Source organism: Penicillium taxi (genome assembly GCF_028828555.1).
Source record: "Penicillium taxi strain IBT 34144 chromosome Unknown utg000004l_segment0_segment0, whole genome shotgun sequence".
Classification (NCBI taxonomy): Eukaryota; Fungi; Ascomycota; class Eurotiomycetes; order Eurotiales; family Aspergillaceae; genus Penicillium; species Penicillium taxi.
Genome location: NW_026643206.1, coordinates 5,839,032 through 5,866,238, shown reverse-complemented (window position 1 = coordinate 5,866,238; position 27,207 = coordinate 5,839,032). Strand labels below are relative to the sequence as shown.

General features: G+C 47.1%; 8 protein-coding genes across 8 annotated transcripts; 2 read left to right on the top strand and 6 right to left on the bottom strand.

The window, feature by feature from the left end:
• Window positions 1-87: 87 nt before the first annotated feature.
• Window positions 88-3,309, bottom strand: N7495_007067 (histone deacetylase hosB; the record flags this gene model as incomplete). Its single annotated transcript, XM_057209718.1, has 1 exon — window positions 88-3,309. The coding sequence occupies one exon, from the start codon at window positions 3,307-3,309 to the stop codon at window positions 88-90; it is 3,222 nt and encodes a 1,073-aa protein (XP_057063492.1).
• Window positions 3,310-3,833: 524 nt separating this feature from the next.
• Window positions 3,834-4,103, bottom strand: N7495_007066 (uncharacterized protein; the record flags this gene model as incomplete). The annotated part of the gene is made up of 1 exon (XM_057209717.1): window positions 3,834-4,103. One exon carries the CDS (start codon window positions 4,101-4,103, stop codon window positions 3,834-3,836), a length of 270 nt encoding a protein of 89 aa, XP_057063491.1.
• A 1,541-nt stretch (window positions 4,104-5,644) lies between these two features.
• N7495_007065 (YggS family pyridoxal phosphate enzyme) lies at window positions 5,645-6,502 on the top strand (the record flags this gene model as incomplete). The annotated part of the gene is made up of 1 exon (XM_057209716.1): window positions 5,645-6,502. One exon carries the CDS (start codon window positions 5,645-5,647, stop codon window positions 6,500-6,502), a length of 858 nt encoding a protein of 285 aa, XP_057063490.1.
• A 273-nt stretch (window positions 6,503-6,775) lies between these two features.
• N7495_007064 (AP-2 complex subunit alpha) lies at window positions 6,776-9,793 on the bottom strand (the record flags this gene model as incomplete). The annotated part of the gene is made up of 4 exons (XM_057209715.1): window positions 6,776-6,895; window positions 6,952-8,891; window positions 8,949-9,283; window positions 9,342-9,793. 4 exons carry the CDS (start codon window positions 9,791-9,793, stop codon window positions 6,776-6,778), a joined length of 2,847 nt encoding a protein of 948 aa, XP_057063489.1.
• Window positions 9,794-10,807: 1,014 nt separating this feature from the next.
• Window positions 10,808-11,245, bottom strand: N7495_007063 (putative copper resistance protein Crd2; the record flags this gene model as incomplete). Its single annotated transcript, XM_057209714.1, has 3 exons — window positions 10,808-10,878; window positions 10,937-11,032; window positions 11,086-11,245. 3 exons carry the CDS (start codon window positions 11,243-11,245, stop codon window positions 10,808-10,810), a joined length of 327 nt encoding a protein of 108 aa, XP_057063488.1.
• Window positions 11,246-12,802: 1,557 nt separating this feature from the next.
• N7495_007062 (homeobox domain-containing protein) lies at window positions 12,803-14,545 on the bottom strand (the record flags this gene model as incomplete). Its single annotated transcript, XM_057209713.1, has 5 exons — window positions 12,803-13,128; window positions 13,199-13,532; window positions 13,589-13,820; window positions 13,875-14,012; window positions 14,067-14,545. 5 exons carry the CDS (start codon window positions 14,543-14,545, stop codon window positions 12,803-12,805), a joined length of 1,509 nt encoding a protein of 502 aa, XP_057063487.1.
• A 5,862-nt stretch (window positions 14,546-20,407) lies between these two features.
• On the bottom strand, window positions 20,408-22,546 carry N7495_007061 (THO complex subunit THO1/HPR1; the record flags this gene model as incomplete). The annotated part of the gene is made up of 4 exons (XM_057209712.1): window positions 20,408-21,925; window positions 21,978-22,096; window positions 22,156-22,234; window positions 22,307-22,546. 4 exons carry the CDS (start codon window positions 22,544-22,546, stop codon window positions 20,408-20,410), a joined length of 1,956 nt encoding a protein of 651 aa, XP_057063486.1.
• Window positions 22,547-22,782: 236 nt separating this feature from the next.
• Window positions 22,783-27,155, top strand: N7495_007060 (RNA helicase aquarius; the record flags this gene model as incomplete). The annotated part of the gene is made up of 2 exons (XM_057209711.1): window positions 22,783-26,677; window positions 26,740-27,155. 2 exons carry the CDS (start codon window positions 22,783-22,785, stop codon window positions 27,153-27,155), a joined length of 4,311 nt encoding a protein of 1,436 aa, XP_057063485.1.
• Between the last annotated feature and the right edge of the window lie 52 nt (window positions 27,156-27,207).

Below are 27,207 nucleotides of genomic sequence, written 5' to 3'. Positions count from 1 at the left end.
CCGATCCAAAGCGCCAGAGAAAAAGTCAAAAAGCATCATGAGAGATGTCGAAAAAAGAGGTATTGGTGTGAAGAGCACTTGGTTAAGTTAGGTTGAGTTCAACACAGGAGAATGGAAGATGTTGTCCTCAGTGCTGTCTAACCCTTCATTGATAGAATTCCCTGGAGATGCAAAAGGGATGGGGCTGCTTGAAGTAAACACCGGAAGCCCTGACTTGGTTTCAGTGGCAGACATAGTCGGAGAAAATAGATATGAAGGTTGGCGCGAAGTGTCAGAGGTCTGAGCTAACGCTGAAATGACAGCAAAAGGAGCCGGGTCCTGAGCAACATTAGTCTGCACTGGACTGATCGTCGTTTGCAATGGGTTCGTGTCAGGCACAATCGCTTCCGCAGTAGTTGATTTGGATACTTCCATAGACGAAGGCAAAGGAGACGAGGCGAAAGTTGCAGCAGCCGCAAATTGTGTGTCAGAAGGCTCAGGGCGAACTGCCACCTCACCGGTCACAAAGCTGGCAGGGATAGGGGCATTAGCGGGCGTGGAGACACGTGTAATACCAGCACGAGCTGATGCCTTTTCACCTGCCACCTGGGGGCTATTGGCCCTTTTAGGAGATTTCGGGATCTTCAAAGCCCGGGTTCCTTTCTGGCTCTGCTTGCGCTCTTCAGCCGCCTTCTTTTCGCGTACAGCCTGCTCCTCGGCAGAGGGCATGACGAGTTTAAGCTTGCGAGCAACAGTTGGTGGAATTTCACCCAAAAGTGAAGGCGCATGATCAGTAACCTTTGGTTGAAAGGTAGTAGGGACTTTCGGTACCGGGGGAGGCTTTCTTGGGCCTGCAGTGCGCCTGGGAGTACCCAGACCTAAACCACGAACCTTTCCTGTGCCGGGAGCGGAAGTTGGTAGTGCCGCAACTGTTCCATGTTCAGTGGGAGTCTGATCTGTGGGGTTGGCGACGGTAGTAGACGTCGAGTTCAGACTCTTGCGGCGACTGGCACTCGCGGATGGGGATGAGTCCACTGATTGACCCTGCATGTCATTACCACCAATGGTGGTTCGTCGGTTCTTTCGAATTGCCTGCTGACGCGGTGTGGCTGGATGGGATGAGATCGGCATTGGAGACTTAGTCTTTCTCGCTCGAAGCTGTCGCTTTTCTTCCAGAGGTGGGGGTTGAATCGCAGTAGAGCCACTTTCCGGCACTATCCTGCGTCTTTGCCGAGGCTGTGGAACATGGAGCTCCTCGGCTCGATAGCTCGTAGTCTGGCGATCTGGGATAAGTATCTTGGATAACTCATGCGCTGCCGTTGCCCATCCGACTTGGGGCAATGGAGGCTGGCTAAGATCAACAGATTTGCGTTCAAGCGTAGGGGTGATAACCTTGACTGAGAAAGAGCGAGTGGAATTAAAAATTTTTGGGGCAGATTTCTTTCGACCTTTCTTGGACGGTGTGACAAGATCTTTTAGTTCATCTAGCATGGTAGGAGACCACCATTCAGGATCATAATCAGGCTGCTGAAGTTGCTCAAGGCTGCTCTTGGGAGATATTGGGAAGCTTGGCTGACGGGTATCGATTTCATGTCCTAGCCCAGCCAGATGACTGAGCACGCCACTGGTCAAAGCCCTGTCACTATAGCCACCCTCCAACACGCTGATTACTCGCCCGTCAGTGCCAAGTCCTTCCTCCTGCGACATGCGCACGATGTCGGCGGTGAACCTTGCGTAAAACTCAGTCGGCACATTAACCTTATGGCGTTGCATACCCGAGGTTTCCCATTCACTCGCATCAAATCCAGCCGAAATAAAGATGGCAGCTTTAGGAAGACTCTTCGCCTTTTCGCTCTTGCCCTTCTTGCTCTCAGCAAGCAGTTTTGTTGTATGATAACGAAGGAACAAACGGGCTTTGTCGAGCAAGATTTTGTACTTCTTCTCGTACAATATCCAAAATTCGGCTTCTGTCTCCCAAGTCTCAAGATGCACGTTCCAAACTGATTGGCCATGTGCATCAACACAAACACTGGCTTTGAGGACTTTCTCGCAGTCACCATCTTCACATGGGAATGAGTTGATATCATGCAAGCTATAGTATGCAATAGCCGTTTTCTCGTAATCTGAAGCGGAAGCATAGGCGTCAGCGTCAGCGTTATACAGCTTCTGATTATGTTTCCATGTAATGTCCTGTGAGCCGTCGCCGTGGTGTAGATCGAAGTCGAAAATGGCAGCATGCGTCAACCCGTGGTTAGTTGCTGCATAAGAAATACCCGCGTGCACATTGTTGACCCAACAAAACCCAGAAGGCGTATCAGCGGAACAATGATGACCTGGGGGTCGAATGCAAACAAATGCGCGCGTTGTCTGGCTTGGACCAAGCACGGCATCAACACCATCGCAGACACCACCCAAGGCACCTTCAAATGCGAGCATCGATCCCAAGCATAGATAAAGATCCGCGGTCTCGAGCGGAGTAAGTGAGGCACCTGAACCATCGGGTTTTAAGGCGTTGCACTGAGCCTTCAGATCGTCTAACCATTTAGTCCCATGAACATTGGTGAGAATTTTATCCTCGAAGTGGATATATCTTGATGTGCGGCGCATTTGGAATGGAGGTGGGGGAAGCAAGCCGATATCCATACCGGGATGTGGCGAGTAATGTTCTCCCGCATATCGACGACCCATGCGTACATATGCAGCAGAGATACCTACCACACAGGCGCGAATACGCTCAGGTCTCTCTGGAAATGAGTCGATGCCTTTCTGGTTGAGTCGACGGGCAACACGGTGACCATAGCAGTCATCATGGAGCAACACGAGGGTCTTGGAGTTTAAGTCGACTAAATTATGTAGATCCACCTCCTTGCGAAAGTGGTCAGCCGATATTGAGGCCTCTGTAGGGCCATGGGGGTCTTGAGCCGCATTCCCATACGTCGCGGGTGGAGAATCTGGAAAATTGGCAGAGGCAAGGCGAGTCGACTCAGAAGAAATTGGATGACTTGAAGATGAGTTCGGGTAGTATGGATTTGGGATAGATAGTTGGGTTTCGGGACTAGACTTGCGCCGCCCATCTCGAAGTGAGCAGTTGCTGTGCGCGCGTCGCGGCGCAGGTGGCAGAACTTCAGCACGCGACAGACCAACGTAGGGAGATACCGGTGTTTCAGTCTCTAAATTCAATCTACTCATGGATTCTGAAATAGGAGTATCAGTGGAATCTAGAGTCATTCTACTCATAGAATCTGAAATATCATGATGCGACTGGGCCATGACGTCGTGGTTGCTTTTGTTATTTAGAGGCCCACCGTTAGGGGGTTTGGAGGGGTACATGATGTAGATCGCAGATTGATCATAGATCCGAAGCCCGATTAAATAAACACAAGATCAGTTTTAATCAGGCTGGCGACACTAAGATGATGAAGAAGGAAGTTGTTGAAGGTGGATGAAGAAGGATAGATAGCGGGATGATAGACAGACACTATGTCTCTATCGGGGCAAGGGGGGTAAGTGAAAGTGAATCTCATTCCAACAACAGAGATTACAAAGACTACAAAGATAACAAAGACTACAAAGATCACACATTCTTTCTAAGATGAGATCCGTCTCTCGTATTTATTATCTTAATTTTTATTATTTCATGGGCATTATGTTATTTATTCATTTCTTTTTGTTTCAGAACATCTGACATGAGCTGTCATATAACATTGTTCATAGTCTGGATGCCCAATGAACTCCCTCAATTCCCATTTTCCAATACCAAAGATCCGCCCATTCAGCCTGAACACCAAAGCTGAAATCCCAAAAGTAAAATTTAATAATCAAAATGAAATGAATGAATGGAAAGATGCAGCGGTCTACTGCGATCTTATTCCTCGCCATTGATACCACTGATACAGACGGCGACCCAAGGAAGCCCTCTCATCCATAGAATCTTCAGATCGGCGTCGAATCTTCTCATCTTGTTTGCGGCTCTTTTTCTCACTCTTGAAACCTCGTGTGGCATGAGAATTGCAAAAGCAGTGCATGTGAACAGTCTCAATGCTTACACCTGCGCAAGTGTTGCGACGGTAACCAGCACAAATGCTCTGACCTGCATCTTCCTCACATTGACACCACTCATACATGGTGAATATTTGACGACACATATTGAATGGATGTGTACTTGTTGGATCTTGAACTGGCTTTTGTGGCTTTGGTGGTGGAATTACCGCTATTGAAAGGCCGATAGATCACAATTCTTAAGAGTGGATAGAAAGATTGAGGTAGACCAGGTTTAGTTGTGAGTAGATCTTTTTCGAAGAGGAACTTTCAAATCAAAATGAATCGGGCACCAGGAAAATTGGAGTAGAATCCTTCAAAGCTCGGTGGAGAAGGATATGTGGAGTATAGCTGAAGAGCTTGGAGCAAGGATATCGATCAGCCAGGACGATGGATAGGTGAGAATGTTGAATTTCAGACCAGCTGACGAGGTTATAGAGGAGAAAAGTGGAAGTAGAAGTCAAATGAAGAAGAAAAGTGGAAGTGGAAGTGCATAAGAATAAATGGATGGATCGAAATAGAATGAAGGCCCCCACTAGGGTCTTTTTGTTCTAGATTCTAGGTCTACAATGAAAGTAGGGCTCGATGGTTGTTAATGAGAGAATTGGAGAAAGAACACGAACAATGTCAGCTGGGCTGACGTCAAGGATATGATGGTTTTATAGCAGCAGTTGGACCACTGTAATATAACACTTTTCCAATGGATTCCCCGCTCCGGCGCTTCGATCGGGTTACATCTACGAGGTAATCGGGTTGTATTGTTGGAATCATCACGCCGGTAGATTCCATGGTACATTTTAGGGCTGGTTAGTCATTCATGTTTTTTTTTTTTTTTGCAAGGTAAACGGAAATCGATGGTCGATTAGCTGATCTTGGCTTAGTCCTAAAGCAAACTGCAAATGGGAGAAGATCCCATTTGTCAAATGTTGGCTTGCAGCTGAAGCAATTGCCGCCTGATAAAAATAGGTTACCAAAGGAGAATGGCCACAGGTCAGCTGTTCAAAGGAAAATAAGAAATTTGTCAAAGCTCGGAGAGTTTGAAACTCAACGGCGTCAATCCAATACAATGCTGTAGATCTGGAATAAACTGCCCTAGGACGAGAGATCCGTAATGACGCAAAGGTTTCTCTGTCCGATCTTGAGGCATCCCTTTGATTGGACCCATGGTCTCTTTACAAGTTTGGCTTGCCGCCAGTTCTTCAGGGCATGTAAAGCCGACGGGAACCTCAGTCCTTGGAAACGTCTCAGTTAGCGCCTTCAAAATTGACTACCCATGTTGCAATGTGCACAGGGGACTGAACATTCCTAACGTCGCATGGATGATCGAGATAAGATCACGTCGATCCTCCGCAAACGGAAAGTTACTGAGCCACAGAGAAGATGAAAGAACTTGAGGTAAATTAAAGTGTGGCACCGAATGCCTGATATCGCAAGCGGTGGCAGTAATACGCTGACAGGTCATGTGATCCGATATGGAATATTATTGCCTCAGGCCGCTATCACTTTCCATATCAAAGTTGACATGAAGATGACTCCCAATTCCCCCAATTTACATTAGATCTCGGAAACAAATAGCTACTTCGAAAGCTTTCTATCTGAAAGCTCCCCCCAATACCATCTCCGTGCCATGACCACCCCATTCACTGAAGATCAAACGCCCAATATGGCCGCCATCCCCGCGCGAGCAGCCGCGCTACTCGCCAATCTGACGGCCGTATCAGCGCGCGTCACCGCAGCAGCAGCTCAATCTCCCCAGCCAAGCAAGCCAGTGCGGCTAGTAGCCGTATCAAAGCTCAAACCAGCCTCAGATGTCCTAGCCATGCACCAGTCGCCAGCCTCACAGCTCCACTTCGGCGAGAACTACATGCAAGAGCTCCTCGAAAAGTCACGTCTGCTCCCCCCGAGCATTAAATGGCACTTCATCGGCGGATTGCAGTCAAACAAGTGCGTAACACTCGCGCGCGATGTGCGCGGTCTATGGGCCGTTGAGAGCGTCGACTCGGAGAAAAAGGCCCAATTGCTCAATAAAGGCTGGGGAGAGCGGAAGCCAGAGCAAGTCCAGGAGCAGGAGCAGACTCAAGCGGGCGAAGATGCGGATGCTAGACTTCGCATTTACGTTCAGGTTAATACCTCTGGTGAAGAAAATAAAGCTGGCGTCGAGCCGGCCGCGGCTTCGGGATTGGCTCGCTTTATTTGGGAAAAGTGTCCGGGGCTGAAGCTTCAGGGCGTTATGACTATTGGTGCTATTGCGCGGTCAAAGGCTACGACGCCAGAAAATGAGAATGAGGATTTTGTGCGTCTGCGTGAGACGCGGGATCGCATCGTTGCTGATCTTGGGTTGACGGGGGCTGAGGCTGGATTGGAGTTGAGCATGGGGATGAGCTCAGATTTCGAGGGTGCTATTGCCTTGGGTTCGGACCAGGTGCGAGTTGGCACGACTCTGTTTGGGGATCGACCACCGAAGTCGGAGGCAAGGGTTGTTTGAGAGGTTCAACTCTCGGTGTCTCATGAATTACGAATGGCTAGGCTGTATATGAAGCATTCTTGGAAAAGCATTGTCTAGAAGGTCGGAAGCGGAACCTGGGAATTGTAGAATGATACTGATTACTGTAAAATTGTTCTAGTCAATGATTAACCATACAAGAACAAGCGAATGATCCAACTTTCAAGGAAGAATTCGCTGACAATAGCTCGGAAGCCGAGAAGATAAGGATATATGCAATGTGCCGTCGCTCTGCAAAATGCTGGCAATGGATGATTACGGATCATAAACTCCTGGTGCATTCAATTTTCTTCCCTGAGACAGCTTCTGCTCCATCTGTTTGACCAGTCCCTGTGGAATGCCTTCCTGGGTCGCGCGAACAGTGACCCGATACATCTAGACGTAATTTGTTAGCATAGCCCACAATAAAAGGTATGGTATTGTGAACTTACCGATTTCTCGTAGTTGGGTTCCAGTCGCAGCAGACAGCCAGTCTTGCCACCCTCAAACTGGTACACTGCACAACCGACGATATTCTGGTTGTTCGGGTCCACACCATCGAGGATCTTCCATCCGAAGCCTTCCACTGACTGGCGTGTGAATGCCTCATTGATGCTCTTGTTCTTGCCGCTTATTCCAAAAGTCTTCTGGGCCTCCAGAGGTCCATCACCAATCTGGCGCCAGCGCTTGAAGAATTCATCAGCAGACAGAGTAGAGGGTTCCATGTATCGGTGCATCAGAACAGGTAGCTGGAGGGTGTAAGCCTGTAGAGCACCGGCCAGGTATGAGATACGAATAGTGGGAGCATCGGAGAAGGGCCCATGCGCGGCACAGAAGAAGGTCTGTTGGGTTTGGCTAGAGGCGGCCACGCTTGGGTCAGGAAGATTTTTGCTGTCGATTTTCAGGTTCGGAGCCGCAGGGTTGTCTATAGTGGTTGTCAAGGATCCGATGGGGTATGAGGACTTGTTCGAGATGTAGAGCTTCACAACACCCATGTGACCACGGTATTCTGAACGTAAGCCAACCTGAATCTGGGCATCCTGAAAGAGGACACCTTCATTAGTAAAGTAAAGTCGGTTGTAGCCAATGTCCCATTCAGGCGTCAGATGCGCTGCGCTGGCTAGGTTAGGAGCAGGCCCCGAAGGTCCGCTGAAGTCCAATCCGGCTAAATCGCCAGATGATGAGTTAGTGGGGGTGGAGGGTCCACTAGCCCCGGTTGCAGCTCCAGTCCCAGTCCGTGCGCCGTGGACAATAGTAGTAAAGGAACGCTTGAGGCCGGTATTCTGGGCCATGAGTACTTCCTGCTTATCATCATTGGCAGTCTTTCCGCCAACTACCCAAGTTTTCTTCTCACTGGTGCCAGCTGTCTTCTGGTGCAGTCGTGACAGAAGAATAGATGTTCGGTCAGAGAAAGGTGGCATCTCGTCGCAAACCGTCCGGAGCAGGTCATCACTTGGGAGTGTGGCTAGTGACAAGTACTCAAATGCTCGTTGTTGCAACTCGGAATCGGGGGAGTGACTATACAGACGGAAGATCTGCAATAGTTGCGGTTTAATCTCAGGGAATAAGTTGACAAACTTGACAAAGGACGAGAGGATCATGGCCCTTGCATTGTCGGAACCAGTAAACATCTTGGTTTGTAAAGCCAGGAACTGCTCAATCGGGCTTGATCCCTGATTCTCAGCAATAAGGTGGCCAAACTCGCCAAGAACGTAGCAACCAATCTTGACCAAACTCTCGTGGCAGTCTGTTTTCAGGTAGCCAAGTAAAGTATGGGCTGCATATGCCTGCAGTTCTTCGTTGTTGGTTACAATCTGGATCACCCGCTGCCATACTTCGTCGTTGACATGATCACCGGCAAGAGAAAGTAGTTTCAAGGTCATGTCAATATACCATTGCGCATCCGTAGCATATTTCTCAGTAAGAATAGCCACTTTTAATACCATCTCTTCTCGGATGGCATAATCAGCCGTCTGTAGGTAACGCAGTAGCTCATTGACGATGGGCCCTGCATTTGAAGTATCGCACATGCTGTACAATAGATCTAATCCTTTGCGGCGAACACTAATGTCTCTGTCCCGGAGAGAGCCCAGGATGATACTTTGATGCTTTTTAATGGGGTCTAAGGTCTCTGCTCGAGCAGCAAAGTGCGTCATAGCATCCAGACCAAGATATCGGACATTGGTCTCACGGGACTGGATGTATTTACCGAGGCGGGTAGAGATCTGCATCATGAGGTTGTGTTCGGAGCCGAGATGAATGAGGAGATTAATGGCTTCGAATAGGATTGCATTTTGTGCATTGTTCTGCTGGACGTTCTTCGGTGTCTCCATGGCGCTTTGCATCATTTGTGACAGGGATTCACGAATAATCTGACGAATATGGCTGTCATCTATGGTGAGGGTTAGTAGATGGATGGATGGGTGAATCTTAACGGCGCCAAACTTACCTGATGGGGGATAGTACTGCAGCAAACGAAGGAACTTGACCTGGATCCAAGGACATGGTACACGGTAATAGAGATAATCTGGTGCAATATCGTTCTCAACAACTATGCGCTTCAGCCGCTGGGCAGCCTTAACATAGCAGCCCTTGTATGCATCGGGCAAGGCTTGCGCCAAGGCCATCACAAGTGATGTGACTGAGAGTGTGACACCCATATCCGGGTCATCCATGATCGAAATAATTCTTTCGGCCCATTCGTTCCGAACAATGTCGGGATATTTGCGGTACAAGCGGAGCAATGTTAGAGCAGCCTTCTTCTTAACGAAAGCTTTTGAGGTCCTGTGGAGTGTCAAAATTACATATCAACCGAAAAAAAGAAAAAGAAAAAGAGACTCACGGCGAGATCAGTAGTCGATGGACCTCAGATCCTAGCGCCTCTCCAAGCTCACGACCTCCCACATTGGCCACTGCATGCAGGGCCAGACACACATTCAGTTCCTTATTATCCATCAGATCCTTCCGGATACTGTTCACGACCAAATGGAGCATCTCATGCTCTTCATGCAGAAACAGGGTAAGAGCTAGATATCCGATCTGCTTTTCGGAGTATTTAGTGGACGAAATGAGATTGACTGCTTCCAGATGTCCGAAGTCGACATCGTAGCCCTGGATATAGACGTAGAGCAACTTGCACACGTATTTCTTCTTCTGGTAGCCGTTTAGATTTCCTGACTTGAACTTCTGTCGGATGTTGGCCAGCTCCTTATTCACCCGTTTTTCCTCCAATTCTCGTGCTCGCGCATTACGCAGGTCAGCAATGAACTGAACCAAGCCTTTCATGGACGACATAATGGCTGGTGATTTAAATTTCTGGGGGATCGGTTGAATGCACACTCAATTAATGCTAACACGCTGGCTTTCGAAGGGAGTGGGTGTTCGATAGTATCGGGTTCGCGTGCCACGCAGAGATCACCTCAGGGGTTCGCAATTGGACGGATAGCGTCACACAACCATGTCCCTACTAGAACGTGGTGCATTGGCCACCCGGGGTGACGGGGAATCCTATGCTTTGGGAGAGAAGACAGGGGAAGGAGGGAGTTGTTTTGATCGCAATGAGAATCTAAGGAGGTTCAAGGTAAGGTTAGGTGCGCGCTTCAGATAAGAACGGTCAATTTACCAGGATTCAGCTAGTTTAGCGTCCAACCGTTACAGGAAAGGAGTTGAGATGAGATCCCGCATAACACCCGTTCCCTTGGGCCACTTCCGCTGTCGATCAGTCCGGGTTCCGCTGTAGCTCGCGGAATAAGGTTGATGCGGAGTGGTGCCTACACCTACAAAAGTTCCAGTAGTATCAACTATCGTCCACGCTTCTTGAATCTTTCACCTTTTCGTCGCCTAACATATCTCGCTCTTTATTCTCTCATTATGTTTATCAATATGTACATACGTGTCACGGCCCCGGAGGTACCTACCTAGGTACTTTAAATAAACTTTACATATATATTGACATCATACCTAAGTATGTAAATAATCTTCAAGGTTGGAATGTCCACATGAGAAGAAGACATCTGCTGATGTGGGCATAATTCTGGAAGCATAACCTGTCTCCCAAGGCACATACCTTCATGACTAGGTAGTAGGTACTTAGGTATCTAAATTAACTAGACAAATATTCGAATGCTTTAAATGTATTTCAATTTTTGATAAGGCCCATAAACGACCAAATTATTATCAGAAAGATACCAAAAACAGCCCTAAAAGCATTACCCTACGTAAGCTTCGATCAAACGCCGCTGCCTCTGCACCAAAACCAGTGCAAAATAAGGTGCAAATCGTCATGACAATCATCAATCTCAAGTTAATTCATGCACGGGTAGTGAAGTCTGACTCCAGGGCAGACTCGGAAGACTCAGCTTTCTCGCAAGTGCAAGAAGCTAGAACGACTGTTAGCTAAAATGAAGACGGATCATGAAATCAGCGAGTTGAACTTACTAGCAGGGCGGCTGCCACAGGCACAGGCGTTTCCATCGACGGCCGTATTCTCCGCGTCAGAGCGCTCGCAGGTGCACTGGCCAGCAGGACGAGCTCCTAAAATATATTAGTATCTATGATTCTCAGAGTATTTCAGAGAGAATCCTTACGGCAAGAGCATCGGGGTCCGGAAATGGCATTTTCGGTGGTAGCCTTGTTGCAGGAGCAGCTCAGGGCACTCTCCTTGCCACAGGAGCACTTGGCCTGGGCGGCACAGACACATCCTCCCTCCTGGGAGGTCTTGCAGCAGGTGGAAGCAGGGTTAACCATTTTGAAGATGATGTTGGTAGAGATCTGGTCTGAAGTGGTATGGTTTAGACAAGAAGCTTGCGAATTGTTGATGGAGATGAAATCAATTGATTGGGATTGTTTTTGAGTTCTGAGAGGATAGATATAGAGCAATAGAGCATTGGAAGATGAAGTAACAAGGTGAGTATTAAGAATCTTGATTTTATTTATACTTGCTTGGATACGTCAGATGTTGGTTGGATTATCAATATCTACTATATAATTGGTTCATTTCATTTATCACGTGATGAGAGGCTGGCTATGGGCGGCCGCTGGTTGGACAAGACTCAATGTCTTTAAATGCTCGCAACTTGACTGGACAGAAATTTAAACAGTAGCTGGAGATTACGTTTATCTCACTTTTGATTTGCTGATCTGAATATGCACGTCATGGGTCAAAATCTAAGGTTGAGATTTTAGCCACAACGTTGTATAATTTTAGCAGCAACCTTGGAAGTGGACCTTGGACATTTATCTAGGGTACTACTACATTACTTCAACGTAACTACATCCATGAATGGATAACAGCTTCCAAGAGTTAGAGTAACACATAACTGTTATTCACCCGTTATATTCATTCCTTTCATTGATATCTGAAGGCTGAATCGGTACCTACTTACCTAGGTAGGAATGAAGCTTGGAGCATTCCAAGATCAGAAACTTGGAAGCTATGTCTTTCTATGTAACCTTGGAAAACATGTAAAGTTTGGTATTCGCGGCAGCGAGGTTGGAAGGTAAATTATTACTTCGGTGGTCATGGCCTAGGGTTGTCTAGGACTCCCGGAATACTCTCTTGGCAGAAACACCTGAGGGCTATAGAGAGAGATTTATTTTGCATTATTATACCTACCTAGGTACCTGTTTGCTTACATAGGTAGACATTGAATACTATGAACCTTGGATAAATAGATTCCCATTATACTAAATACCTGGACAGTTTACAGAGAAAGAAGCTCAATCTCATATAACAGTCATTCATTCCAGAGAACCATCAACGTTAAAGAAGAGTAACGATATGCAAGAAGAGGAGTAAATCCAACGCTACCGAAGTGCAAAGCTAGAAACCAAGATGATAGACCACCATGAGCGAAACATGCCAAGACCAAATCTTCCCAATGAGACAAAATATGAAGGAAAAGATAAGAAAAAACAAAAGAAAAGTAAAAGAAAAGAGTAAAAAAACGCCCCGTTAGAGCAAGAAAAGGAATGAAAATCAAGAAATGCCACAAGCGGCAAGAATAAAGTCAAAAGTTGAAGCCCAAAAATACAGTCGATTTGGACAGAATCCATATACAAGAAGAGATTGAAAATTGAAAATTGAAAGTTGAGAAAGGAAGTTCAAACTTCAAGGTCAAAACCAGCGTGACAGATCACGAGAAAGGTTGAGCCAAAACACGCTCTTGAGGCGCCTTGTCAAATGCACAGGCCATAAAGGATAAGACAGAAGGGAAAATAGAAGGAACAGAGCAGAACTCGTTATATGGCTCATAAAGCAAAGCAACGCGATGCAAATATAGTATGATCATGTCTTGCATACCTTCATTGCTGGACGTAGTTGGCGTACTGGAAAGAAGGAGTAGCAAACTTGGTTCGTAAGGACTCGATAGTTTGAGGTGCCTGCATTTGATTATGTGCAGGAGATTGTTCAGATGGCACGAAAGATGAGGGGAGGCTCAGAGTCGATGTATTGTTGGCATATTGCAAGCCCGAGGTGCTACCGTAGGGGAAAGGCTGCGCCGTAGGGGTTGAGAGAGGATGGAGAATTGGGATCGGTCTGCTGCCAGGAGGAAGTTGCGAGCCCATTGCCATGTCATAATCTTTTGGTGCTGAGACTGAAAGAGAAGGATAGCTTTGAGGTTGCGAGCCTAAAATGTGAGAATCAAGTTAGGATCTACCGCTTTAGAACGTATTGACTTATTATAAAGGTGAACTGACCTATGTTTCTCATGTCATAAGTGATTTGAACTCCCCGTGTGTCTGTGGGTGACACTGATCCATCGAAGGATTGAGATTGTTCGTATCCAGGCATCATGCCTGGCTGACTCCTTGGAACAGTGTAGTCAATACCAGGCCGCACGTAAGGCAGAATGTAGCGGTTTGGCATCGAATAGGCCTGGTAGGATGATGGATGGGGAGAGCCATCTGATACACTACTAGACCTGGTGATAGAGTAGTCGCTCCGGAGAGTTCGATTCAGGTCGGTCAGGGACACCGACGCAGAAGGTCGACCGAAAACCAGTCCAGGCGGAGACAAACCGTCGCCTCGCCCCTGTCCAGCAGAAGATATGTAGGTTCCTCCAGTTGAGGTGGAGCTAAGGGGGAAACTAGATAGTCTTCTTCATTTGGACGCTGGTAACAATCCGTACGTAGTGTTCTCGATGTAAAGTCGGAGTTCGAGGCACCATATTCCAATGGTGATACAATCGAGGGTTGACTATGTGACTTGCTTTCAAACGGCGTTCGGAGGACTTTGGTGGTGTCGAAGTCATCCGGGAGTGCTCGTGACTTCAGCATTCTCTCACGGTCATTGGTAGTGAGACGCTTAAGTTTGGCCCGTCTATATTGATGGTTAAATTAAATCCCCTTCAAATAAACGAAGATCAAACCCTACCTGTTCTGGAACCAAACTTGGACTTGACGAGGTGTCAAGCCGGGAATTTCACGCGACAGACGCTGGCGATGAGCAGCATCTGGATGTGCCTGGCGAGTAAACTCACTCATCAGAAAGCGAGTCTGATTATGAGTTAAGCTATAACGGTGTAAGCGTCTTCACTCGTCTTGTCTTCTTCGTCGGTTTTCTTACCGAAATCGCTTCATTTTCTTTCTTTCTGCCGACGTTGGCGATCTATCGTCGTCATCTCCCTTATCATCGGCCGAGTCATCATGGTCATCTCCGTCCATGTCTAGAGGTGACACAAGACCTGACTCGCGGGAAGTAGAATAGTTCGTATTGGGAGGAATTTCCAGCCTCACTCGAGGTAGGTTTTCTCTCTCAACCCCAGGTCTTAGACCAGTCATGTTTGAGGGTACCATAGAAGAAACTGAGGCATTTTCAGCCTTTAATCCTGCGGAGTTCATAACAACAGGGATACTATGAGAGTCGAGGAGTGTTCGATCACCGAAACTGTGCGGGGTCAAAGATGGCGAAGTAGTTCGAGGAGAAACCCGTTCTCCGTTACCGTGACGAGCGACAGCTGAAAAATGAGATGTGACAGCAGAGATAGGTGAAGAAACTGGTGAAGACAATGAAGGTACCCAGAGACAAGGACCACGAATGGACATGTTACTGTTAAAGAGGGGTTCGTGGAGGCCGTGAACTGAAGTACAAAGCCTTTCTATGGCGGGTAGTTCCCGCGTCTGGAGTCTAGTTGGTTGATCAAATAGACTCAAAACACGCCAGGCAAGTACCAAACAAAACGGGACCCAGGAGCTTGGATACAACAGGTGAAGCAGGAACGGACAAGAGAACTAAAGCGCAGGTTCTCCGAGATGAGACGGATGTGGGTCTGGTGGAAGGACCGAGGCGCCTTCTAGTTTGGTGGAGGTCCGAGTCAACAGGTCAGGCTTGTAAGAATAGAGAAGGCAGGGGGTACGGTAAAAAAAATCGAGTAAAGCTATTAGGGTAGGGTGGATGGAACTTGGTTTGATCAGGTAGCGACAGTAGGGTAAATGCAGAGACGTTAGAAAAGCGGGACCAAAGTTAGGTTTAATTGGTAGGCTTTCTACTGCTGACCCTCGAGAAGAGGATAAAGATATAGAATGAAAAATGAAAAAAGAATGAAAAAAAAAGAACGAAAGGTCAGACCACGGTTTATTATGTGGTACCCGGATCGGATTGTGTAGATGAGGATCACCAAAGGATGGAGATCAAAAAAAAATAGAGTGAATCTAGACAATCAACGAGGGTTTAAAAGTAAAGATCAAAGGGACTGACTACAGGTCCATTACTTGAAAGGTAGTGGAAATACGCATTTTTGTTGCGACATTAAACAGGACGCCCCCAAGGCCCCCAGGGGTCCACAAGGCAAAGACGTCGAATTTGGCCACCCGTCTTGACAGCCAAGGTCTACCCTAGTATACATAAGACCAAAGATGTTTCCCGTCTTTTGTTTCGACTATTTTTGAGAGAGAAGGAGCGTTACTGAGAATGTCTTAACGGCGGGAGATAGTAAATGGACCTCATGATCAACCTTGGAGAAAAACGGAATTATCTTAAACTTTGGTGAAGGTGGGCCAAATGTCTACGGGCATCGGCTTGAGTCGGCATGGGAGGTGAATAAGACTGCTCGAAGTAAAGTGTGACAGTGTTTAATTCCCGAAGTTCTACTATAAAACGGAAGGTCTTGGATCAGCCCTAGACTAGAAACTGAAAGGAATGGGAATAGAAGCCTGTAATCCTGAGATATGAAGTCTAAGAGAAGTATACTGAGTAATCTAGATCTAATTTGCATATTTTATCCATATCCATCCACATCCTTGTGAACTGTATAATTAACTTAAAATGGCAGCATAGATATGATTCCAAAACCCAAATGAAAAGTAAATGTTGATTAACCTTAGAAGAATATCAAGCTGTGCACAGAGCACACAGCTTCATGGGTCTCGAGTATGGCCACGGCCATGGCCATACAAGTGACCGTGAATGTCCCGAGCCCGTGGCAAGAGTGGCACTCGGGCTTGAAAAAAATAAAAAGGAGAAAAAAATATAAAATAAAAAAAAGAAATGGACCAGGACTAGAATCTCGAAAGGCTCCAGGATCCGAACAAGCTCGAGATGGCCCTAGTAAACTGGGTTCCGTATGAGGTCCCACATGGTGGGATCTGGCCCATAGGTTATGTGGCTCATTTGAAGTTACGACGTGGACTGTGCTAGTATTCCCATCTCTTTCCCCTCTCTTGAGGATCAAGGGAATCGATACATAAATTTCCGAAGAACTTAGCGGGCGATCTTGCTTGGACTAGTACCATCCGGGGCGAATCCATCGATGCTACATAGATGACTGCAGAAACACTTGGCCAACCAACAAGAGTGGTCAAGTGGTGGGGGAGGAGAGATTAGGTCCCATACAAGAGATGTGGAAACCAGTTATGGATCCTCTTACTGTTAGCGTGCTGGCTCCACACAGACGGTCGGTTATGAGGTGCATCGATCACGGATAATAACAAGCCACTCAAGGGACTGCCCGCTACGATGTGACCAACGAATAGAGGGAGCGGGACAGTGGATACAGGGCTCGACCAAGGAAGTCATAAACAAACGGGCAGAGAAATGATGAAATGGGGGATGGCCCTCCCCGCAATCTTTGTAACGAATCACAAGAACCCCTCTCTGTGTTTTTAAGTCAAGCCTTGAAACTTGAGACGCGTGGAAGGGGCCGAATTTGGGTATTCCGTGAAGGTTACCAAGTATATCGGGAATACATATGGAAAAAATAATAATCAAAATCAAAATAAGTGCGATTTAATACGACAAGAAATATGGGGCAACCTGCCAACTGTTAGTTCGCAGTAGTCAAAAATCAAGGATTGAACAGAGCCCCTGAACGATCTAGTATATGGACTAAGTACTAAGTACTAATTATACTGGGGTCTGCCGTTTAAACGATGACAGACGCTAAGTTGAGCTCTGGATGCCAAGAATGGTTTAGTCAACCATGGCTTCATCCGCTAGTCGTCTCAGAAGAACATTCTTTCTCCACTACAAGCCTCCTGGAAATTTCCACCATTTCCCACCTCCACTTCATCTGTCTTGAAACACTGGAAATTACTTTAAGATTGAATACTGGGAATATTCAAGGCTACGCCTCCCTTCCGTTATCTCATTATTTAGACCCAATCACTTAGGCAGTTCCTTATCTCGTGACATGGCATATTGAAGTGATGTTCATGTTTCGCAGGTTTAAAAGAGTCTTAATGATACTGGGACTAGACCCTGATCGCGGTGATCTCGAAATCCCTGCGCATGTAAATCTTTTTGTTCATCTCCCGTATGGAGGAGTCCCTAAAAACCCTAATTCATGATTCCCGATCTAATCTCATAATCGTATGTTTTTATTATCAGTGTTATTTAATCATTTTATCATTTTATTATTTTGTTATTTTATTATCGTTCTAAGCGAACGTTAGGCTAACGAACTCACCATGGAATGATCGGAATGCCAGGTGGACCCAGATGATCACAAACGTGGAGCCCTGGATGAGTTCAATGCCTTACCTTCCTTAAGCGTGTCGGGGCGAAAACTCGGAAACTGTTTACACTTTCAATCCCGAATCACGAATCAAACACTACACACATTCCTATTACGGCCGAAACTATTTACCTACTTACTAGTGTCGATCAATTCTACTACCAACCTCGTTAGTTTTGATTTTAGTAGAAAAAAGATACCCTAGAAAACTGAAATGTCGCCACTGTAACGCCGTTTGTACGTCTGGATTTTCCACTTAACTCTGAACGCTAAGAGTTTGTTTAGATAGACCAATTATTACTTCTACAACAGTTGTAGAGTGATCGTAACAGGTGATTTACTAGTAGAAAAACAAGTTCGATCTTTTGACATTCAAATATTTGACCCAAAATTCAGACCTGTTCAACTCTTCTATGCCGTTAATGCCGTGTCTCCTTCATTTCTTATGATGCACGCTGTGTCATAACCAGTTGGGTAGCGGAGTGAGGGGGTAGGGGGATTACGCAATTTACCCCATACGGAGCACCTACGGACTTTCTTCCCCCTACATCTTTTCTCAGATATCAAGCCGCATTGTCTGCCCCATAACTACTTCGTATACTGTCTACTTCGCCACGATTTGTGGATCGTTCCAAATAATTCAAACTTTGGGTTGACACCGGCCGTCAGCCAGTTCCACGAATTGATCATATCCTCAACTAGGAAAGCCGTTGCGAGAAGAGCTGCTTCACAGTTATACAACGCCACATTTAACGCCACATCCTTGGAAAGAACTAGGACACCATGTTACTTCCACTGAACACATGTCTACTCACCTACTTGGATTGCTTAGCTAATAATAATCCACTGGGGGCCATTATATACTCAAGAATAGCCATGGGAGCCTATCTCAGCGAAGTGCATCTCAGCGCCTGACGAGCGGCGAGGTACCCGAGGACCATCTCCACAGTGGAGTTTTCGCGAACCTCCGACCCAACTACATACCAGGTACAGAGCACAGTGGACACCAAGTGGCTTTTTCTTTCTCACAGATGTCCTTGCGATCAGTGCGTCTCATTTCGAGAACAAATCTGTCAGCGAACTCAATGCAAGCCTCCCGGCTCGTACGGAGTCGAGGCCTCCTTTCGCCTTCTCGCCATTGAAAAGCCTATCAAACTATCTTGTACTTTGTTTCGCCGACATCTTATGCCAAGTCTCTAGCCTATTAGTCTTCAAGGTTGAAAGGTGGAAGACTGAAACGTGGCTAAAGGTGGTTCAATGCTCCAGCCTTACCACTGTAATTACTTCCAGGGTTACATGTGCCTTCTGATGAGGGGCCAAAACATCAGAGGAGAAAAAGGTACGAAGTGACAGGCCACGGAGAACCCCGTGCAGATTCTATGATAATGATTCAACGTTGTAAATGGAGTACACTGCCTACCTATGTGCCTGGGTGTTCCATGCAGGAACGCTCTACGTGATCCGTTTTCTAATTGGCGTTTAAAGATTAAGTATTAAATACTTATCTAGGTAGATATCATACAGCTCGACAGAGAGCATACCTAGGTATCATTCACAAGAAAGACATCTGAACATTTCTAATTCCTACGTACTTTCCCCTTTCCACAGACTCAAAGTACTTCGTACTCGAGGGAAATAATCCACATACAATCCATATTCCTGCAACAGGGTCTCACTAGATCGCAGAATCCTACCGAAAGAGGATACTGCACAGCGTGGATCCAGTGGAACCGGAAAAAGAAAATCCATGAATCCTCAAGCTAAACTTTCAGAAGGATTGATGTTGTCTGATGATGAAAGGGCTAGACATATGCATTCGATGATCATTAGGGTCTAGACTGGGCGCTTGATGAAGCATACCTTTCAAGAATTAGAGGATTCTGACCCGGCAGCCTGGACAAGGGGGGTGGGGTGGTTGGAAATGAGTACTACTCCTGTTCTGGCTTCTCGGAGATTGAATCACGCAGAGGCCGTGATACTGATGCTTTTGGAACCCTTCCCAAGCGACCCAAGCGTATGGATGTGGCGGATTAAAAGGTGCCATACCCGCCAAACGATACCTAGTTAGGATATTGCTCCGCTGTACCGGATCTCTAATGGAAGGGGTCAAAGCCATCAAAAGCTATGCTACCAAACTTTCGAAGGCCAAAGCTGTCAAGAACTTAGAAAATCAGGTTGTCAGTGAATTCTATGTGGAAATTGGAAAGGTCTAGTGGTATTTTAGATTCCATGGGTGTATCCAATCGTTCACCGCCTGTTTTCAACGTGGTATAGCAGGACTTCATATGATCGTAAACATCATCAGCATACACTAAATGACTTCATTAATGCTATAGCCTGGCATATATACTTATCCATAGTTCAAATCGCTTTCAATACTTACTCCGATCGAAAGTGCCAAAGTAACTCATCGTTAAATGTGGTGGATATTAGGCGCCCAAAAAACTAGGTGTCATTTTTTGCAGAAAAGTGGTATATGTAACAATATTTCTAAAGATACAAAGCCTTTCTTAACCAGGTTAAAGCCTCTACCCCGACTCGACTACCTAGTATAAATTGCCGATATTGTACCGAGTACTCCGTAGAATTCACATTACTTGTGGTCTGCTCATCCTTACTACGGAATATACGGATAGTGGGGATCCGTTCCTGGATTGAACTTTGGCCAGTCATGTCCAAGTTTCCCTGCCAAATTTTATCCGAAGCCCTGTCAGGTCCAGCCAGAACGCGAGGAGAAAGTGGCGTTTGGCACGAGCTGCTACAGCACCGGTGTATATCCTAATAGAGTAATCCACTTAGCGGCTAGCACCGCAAAGGTCCTATATTGAGCAAGTCCTTCAGCGAATACTGCATAGATAGAAAATATGATACGTGGGAAGAGTAAGTGTGGGTATCTTGATTAGCTGCTATGGATGATACCTAGAATAATATGGAATTAATGAGAATGGATGACGGATCAGCCAGGGGACATCTTGTCCTCTGCTTTCGGCGATTCCACTGATTCTTGTGGGGTATCCTTCGCATCTGGAAGAGTTTCAATTGACTGCGCAGCAGCAGCGTTTTCACTTTCCTCAGTAGGCTGTTGGGTCTCCTTTAAATCTAAAGCAGACTGATCTTGCTGAGCAATATCATCACTCCCATCGCCATGTTGTGTTTCAGCTGGTGCTGCGGGTGTCTCAAATAGGATCTTGAGGTTGTCACCATCTTCAATCTTGTCAAAGGTTGCTAGTTTCGTTTTCGCAGCCAAACGGAGAAGACGCCACGACTTGCAGCTTTTCGATTCTAATGCTGCCTGTTTTTCAGCCGGGGTTTTGGCCGTGTCGATATCCATTTCATCATCCATGATGCCCATAAGGAAATTGTCTGCGGCAGGAATAGAGTAACGGCTCGACTCTTTCAATCGTTCGTTGTTGGCCAGTGCTTCATTGTCCGACAGAAAATTCACGTCTAAAGCTCCCATTGGCGAAGAACGAAGACGTTTATTGACATAGAGCTTGAGGGCATTTTCTCGAGAAGTGTTGTAGTCTTCAACTGAGATAGCTGACCGCTCAATGGGTGGACAGCCCTCAGCCTTCCAATGTACCCAATTTTTGTCCCTGGATAAGACAGTGTCGACCATACGATAGTAAAATTTTCCACTAGACCCTTGCTGGAGATAGTCTTCGATATCCTTGCGCATTTGAATGGTCCATTTCGTGTCCTCATCACTCAATGTGAAATCATAGCGCACTGATTTATTGTTGCAATTGGCCAAAAGGGATTTGGACTTCGGAGTGAGGGAAAGAAGAAAGTCGAGCAGAATTAGGGCCTGCACAAGAACATGTCGTCTGAAAGCCATATCACTAATCTCGAGGCCGAATAGATCACGGCTGGTAAGATATTTGGGGTTGAAGCTCGTGCCTATTTCAGCCTCATCGGTCGTGCGCTTGCGCTTAATGGCCTTTCGGGCGTCCTCTGAAAAGCGTGCACCACTCTGGTTGTCGAACTCGGTTTTGATGTTTTTGAAGGCAGACAAAGTTGCTTCGAGCCCGGCCCTGAACGATGCGAAGCATTCACTATCAAACGTCTTGCTTGGAGCCGAGAAGTATGCCTGTAAATTCCAGAAAGTGGGATAGAGAGCATCCAAGTTCACATTTCCCTTGGCTGTTCCGTATGTAGAAACCACGACCTTGGGGATCTGCGAACCTTCCTCGGATCCCTCCGCCTGTTCAATTGTGTCCTCATTCGCTTCTGTCATTGTAGTATCAACATAATCTACCTCGGGGGAGGGGTATTTGATCTCGTCAAAGGTTGTGAAATTTTCTGTATGAAATTCACCTCGGAGGTTGACTGAACTCTTGTCTCCAAGTGGGAAGCTCTGGAAGAGAAAGATGAATACCCGGCCGCAAAAGACTGTATCTTCTGCGCGCGATAGTCTGCGGAGAAGCTCATTACAGGACCGGAGAATTACTAGGCTTTTCTGCTTGAAGTGTTTCTTTGACGCAGTCAGATGGGATGCAATCACATAAACATTAATAAGTACATACCTTGATATTCCGCTCTCGACGGGACTCCAAATAGTCAAAAACTTTTCGACAGCCATCGATAGTTTGACTGTCCAGTAGCTCTTCAATGAGCCAGAAGATCAAGCCGGGTTCGCATTGTTCTGGTGGGTGTTAGCAAGGGTGCCGCTGTGGACTTTGGTGAAGATGCCAGGAGACTGACCTTTGTCCGAGAATAAGGAGACAATATCGAGGAGGTTCCAGATATGAATGAAGGAGGGGTCATTAATTGAGGTGGAGGCCTAAAACAAATGTAAACGTCGACGGTCAGCAGCCCTTCTCATCGGAACTTGTGAGTTGTGCGAGCTCCATACCAAGATGCGATAGAATCTTTCACGAAAGGCTATTTCGACAGCAGCGAATCGCGTAAGGGGTGTAAGCTGCTGTACGATTTTATCCTGATCGTCAGGGAATTTCCAGATGGCTTCACCCAGAAGCGACTCTGTCAATGGGGGCTCTATTTCGTTGCCAGATTTGACCTGTGTCGCGCGGTCCAAGAGGCTGTCAACCAGCCCCTTGTAGACTCGCACTGTCTCAACTTCGATAGAAGCCATCTTTGTCAAGACAGTGAAAAATTTTAAATGGGAAACGAACGCGACAAAAAGAAAAAAAAAAGTAAAGAGAGAACTGGAAGTGACGGAGGTAGTGTTGCGGCTCGGCGGAGAGAGAAAGCCAAGACTTTGAAAAAGCTCCCCCAGCTTCACCCTCTAACGTTCCCCACGCGCGCCAACCCACTTCACACTCTCGACCACCCCAAACCTGCCAGGATTAGGGACAATCGAGTGCTGCAATGGCGCAGAGTCTGGAATCCCGACCAACAGTCGAGGATTTTCGCGATGACAGTCCGTGGGTAAAGGTGGCTAAGACCCACTGGCTGGATAAGAAAGTCGGCAAGGTCAAACCCAATGTTGTGAAACAAGAATTATGGGATCCTCTAGAGGCAGCGGGCTTCAACACTAGCTCACTTTTGACACTGGAGAACCTCAACATCCTGGAGAAGTACGATGCCGCATTGGTGATTCTCACTACCCCCGCAGGGCTAACACGATTACTTTGCAGGTTCCTTTGGCCGACCTACACCGAGGACGCTTCGAACCATCACGTTCTTCTAATCGCTGTAATCGTCAGTGTCAAATACCGCGAACATGTTCCAATATGGGGTGAGACCAAGAAAGGGTTTACAAATTCAAGTTCGTTACTGATGCTTAAACCAGACATATTCTCTGATCGCGGAGAGGATTTCTCGGGCCTTTTCCATCGAATTCTTTCTATGAGCATCGATTCTACTCTGCCAACTCACTCGCGCATGTCCATCATATCGTTTGTCATCGCTGCTTTTCAATCGCTTGAGAACACCCTGATCCGAAAGGAATGTGCCCCGCTCGTTTCCATCACAATCTGGCAAAACCTAGCCAGCGAAGAGGCCAGAGAACATGTCGTTGCAAAATCGCCTATTCTTAAGAAGGCATGGCGGGCTGCGACGAAGAGACACGATGCAGGAGATGACACCGCGAAAGCAAAGATTCGATTTGAACGGGCTTGGCTATACGCTATGCTACTAGACTTCCTGCAGAAATTGAACAGCGCAGATAAAGAGCAGTCTGCAAATCTCTTGTATTGCGAACGGTTCTTGGAGCTGCTGATTGATCTCTTGAGCCAACTTCCTACCAGACGTTATGTCAATACGCTGTTGAAAGATCTCAATGTCATACCGATCATACGCCTCTCGAAATTGTTTAATGCGCCAGAAAATGCTTTGTTTCACGATCTCCACAGGCTTTTAAAGCACTTCGTCTACTTTTCCATCGATGATTATTCAGGAGAAGCTCTCTCTCCGCAGGCGGTCTATGATCTGCACAATCAGGAACTAGCGCGGCTACAGAGAGTCTCAATGAAGGGTTTTAAAGATAAGCTCATGATTCTAGCGCTCTCTAATCTTGGCTTGATTGAAAAGCGGTCGGAACTAGAAGGACAGCTATCCTCGTTGGACGAGTCGGAACTTCAGAGCCTGTGCTCCAGCCTCGGATTCCGAACAAGTTACCCTAAATCAGCAAGCATCAACCCAGACCGCCGACTATATCTTGAAGTTCTTTTGTCATTCTACGAGCGCAAGCAAACTTTCCAAGACGTTACGGCTCAACTGAGCATTGTCCCCACCGAAGCCAGCCTCTATGAACCAGCTCTTTTAAGAAGTGAGACATACGATGGATCAAGGCCTCTAGCTATCCCGAAACTGAACTTGCAGTACCTGAGTGTTGGAGATTTCCTTTGGCGCTCTTTCCAGCTGTATCGATCCGAGGCTTTCTTCCAAATTCGCAAAGATATGGAGGCGGTCATCAAGCGTATGCAGCCGCGGGTAGCCCGCGACGGAAGCTTGAAGTTCGAGGGCTTTTCGCGAATGGCAATTCCCATTTCTAAGCCTGCAATAATCGAAGTCGCACCTGCAAAGGTTGGTTCTATGAATCCTGCATTTGTCCGTGCAGAGATTTCCATCGAAGTAGGACGCCTCGCAGATCATATCCGAAAGGAATGGGAAGCACTGCGTCCCGACGATGTTGTATACCTGATGGCTGTGGAGTCTGTTTCTCCAGCGCAGCTAGGTGATCTTGATAACGACACATCAGATGGGCCCCGCATGACCCATCTTCGAACGGCCGAGATAGTGCAAGTGCTTGATGAAAAAGGGCGCTCGCTGCGGCAGTCCGCTCCTGGTCAATCGAATGGATACCACCCTCGTCCACGGGTTCTGAAACTTCTTGTTAACTTGGATGCTGCAGCTTACAAGGCAGACGTGAATCAGCAAGCGCTAGGAAAACCAGAGGTCTACCCTCTCATCAACATTGTTGCGCGGAGAAAGGGAAGAGAGAACAACTTCAAGTCAATTCTGGAGACTATTCAGAAACTCATCGTTTCGGATATAGTACTCCCATCCTGGCTTCAGGACATATTCCTAGGGTACGGCGACCCAGCAGGTGCCCAATACACCCAACTACCCAATCGCCTTGCCTCTGTTGACTTCCGGGATACCTTTTTGGACTGGACTCACATGGTGGAAAGCTTCCCCGGGAAGAATATCGAGCCTTCCGGATCTGAGACATCAAGTTTTGGCCCTCCGTATGTGCTTGAGACTGTTGAAAACGGCCCAAGTGAGGCTCCTGCAGCTTCCCAGAAAAAGCGTCGACGAGAGGAGAAATCAGAGAAGACTCCTAGCACCTTACGCGTCTCGAGCTACAAGCCGCCTAACCCTGGTCCTTATCCCGTTGACGCACGCAAATACAACACAGTGTGTTTTACTCCTACCCAAGTGGAAGCAATTGCATCTGGTACTCAGCCAGGACTCACTGTTATTGTGGGTCCACCTGGAACTGGAAAGACGGATGTTGCGACACAAATTATCAACAACATCTATCATAACTTCCCCACCGAGCGCACCGTGATCATCGCACACAGCAACCAGGCCCTTAACCAAATTTTCCAAAAGATTATTGCTCTCGATATCGACGAACGTCACCTTTTGCGATTGGGCCGCGGCGAGGATGAACTGGAGAGCGACTCAAACTACAGCAAGTATGGCCGAGTCGAATCTTTCCTTGACAACCGTAACAGCTACCTGTCTGAAGTCATGCGGTTGGCAGCGTCAATAAGAGCCGAAGGTGCTCATGGAAACTCCTGCGAGACCGCTGGCTATTTCAACACAGTGTATGTTCAGCCCTCATGGGCCAAATTTTGGGACCGCGCCAACTCCGAAAAAACCTCGACCGAGGATATAATCGCCGCATTCCCATTCCCCTTATTCTTCTCCAACGCCCCGCAGCCTTTATTCGATGTCAAAGCTTCAAAGGAGGCGGTGCTGGACGTCGCTGCAGGTTGCCAAAGACACATTGATCGAATCTTTTCCGAGCTAGAAGATATCCGACCCTTTGAAATCCTACGAAGCCCGCGTGACAAGGCCAATTATCTCCTCATAAAGGAGGCCCGAGTAATTGCAATGACTTCGACCCACGCAGCGATGCGTCAACGAGAAATCGCAGATTTGGGCTTCCATTACGATAATGTAGTCGTGGAAGAAGCAGCGCAGATCACTGAAATTGAAAGCTTTATCCCGACCGCTCTTCAAAAAATGAAGAATAACGAACTTCCTCTCAAACGCCTCGTTCTCTGCGGCGATCATTTCCAGAACTCTCCCATCATCCAAAACCTCGCTTTCCGCCAATATGCGCACCTCGAACAGAGTCTCTTCCTACGCATGGCACGGTTGGGTGTGCCTTTCATCACTCTTGATAAGCAAGGCAGATCCAGGCCAAGCATTGCAGACCTTTTCCGGTGGCGGTACAAAGAGCTGGGAGACTTGCCGTCTGTCAATGCGGCCAACTTTAAGCAAGCCAATGCCGGTTTCCAATATGATTATCAGTTCATCAATGTCCCTGACTACCAGGAAGTTGGCGAGCGAGAGCCCACGCCTCACTTTATCCAGAATTTGGGAGAAGCTGAATATGCCGTGGCATTGTATCAGTACATGCGACTACTGGGCTATCCAGCTTCTAAGATCACAATCCTTTCCACCTATGCGGGGCAAACGGCTTTGATTCGGGATGTCTTGGGCCACCGATGTGGCAAGAACGCTCTGTTTGGAATGCCCAAAATTGTCACCACTGTCGATAGATATCAAGGAGAGCAGAATGACTGTAAGTTCTCCTATTCATCTTATATCTCTTTCATATTAACCAGCCATACTAACTATATTTAGACGTTATCCTTTCCTTGACTCGCACTCGCTCCGTAGGCTACCTGCGAGATGTTCGCCGTCTGACTGTTGCCCTCTCCCGCGCTCGTCTTGGACTGTACATTCTCGGTCGCCGAGAGGTATTTGAATCCTGCTACGAACTGCAGCCAGCCTTTGGCCTTCTCCTGCAGCGTCCAGATAAGCTGATGCTTGCACCGGGTGAAATATTCCCAACCACACGAGCGCTGGACGCTGATTTTGAGGGTACACCTATGGAGGGATTGGAGCATCTCGGTCAGTATGTGTTTGAAATGACCGAAGCCAAGGTGAAGTCTATGGGAGATGGAGCAATGGTTCTTGACAATGCGGCACCAAATGGTGAGGATAGTGGCATCGATGACGATGAGGTGATGGAGGGTGCTGAAGAAGATATTGTATGAACAAGTTTTTTATGAAGGGAGATTCAAAATCAGGGTAGAAGCACCCCACACG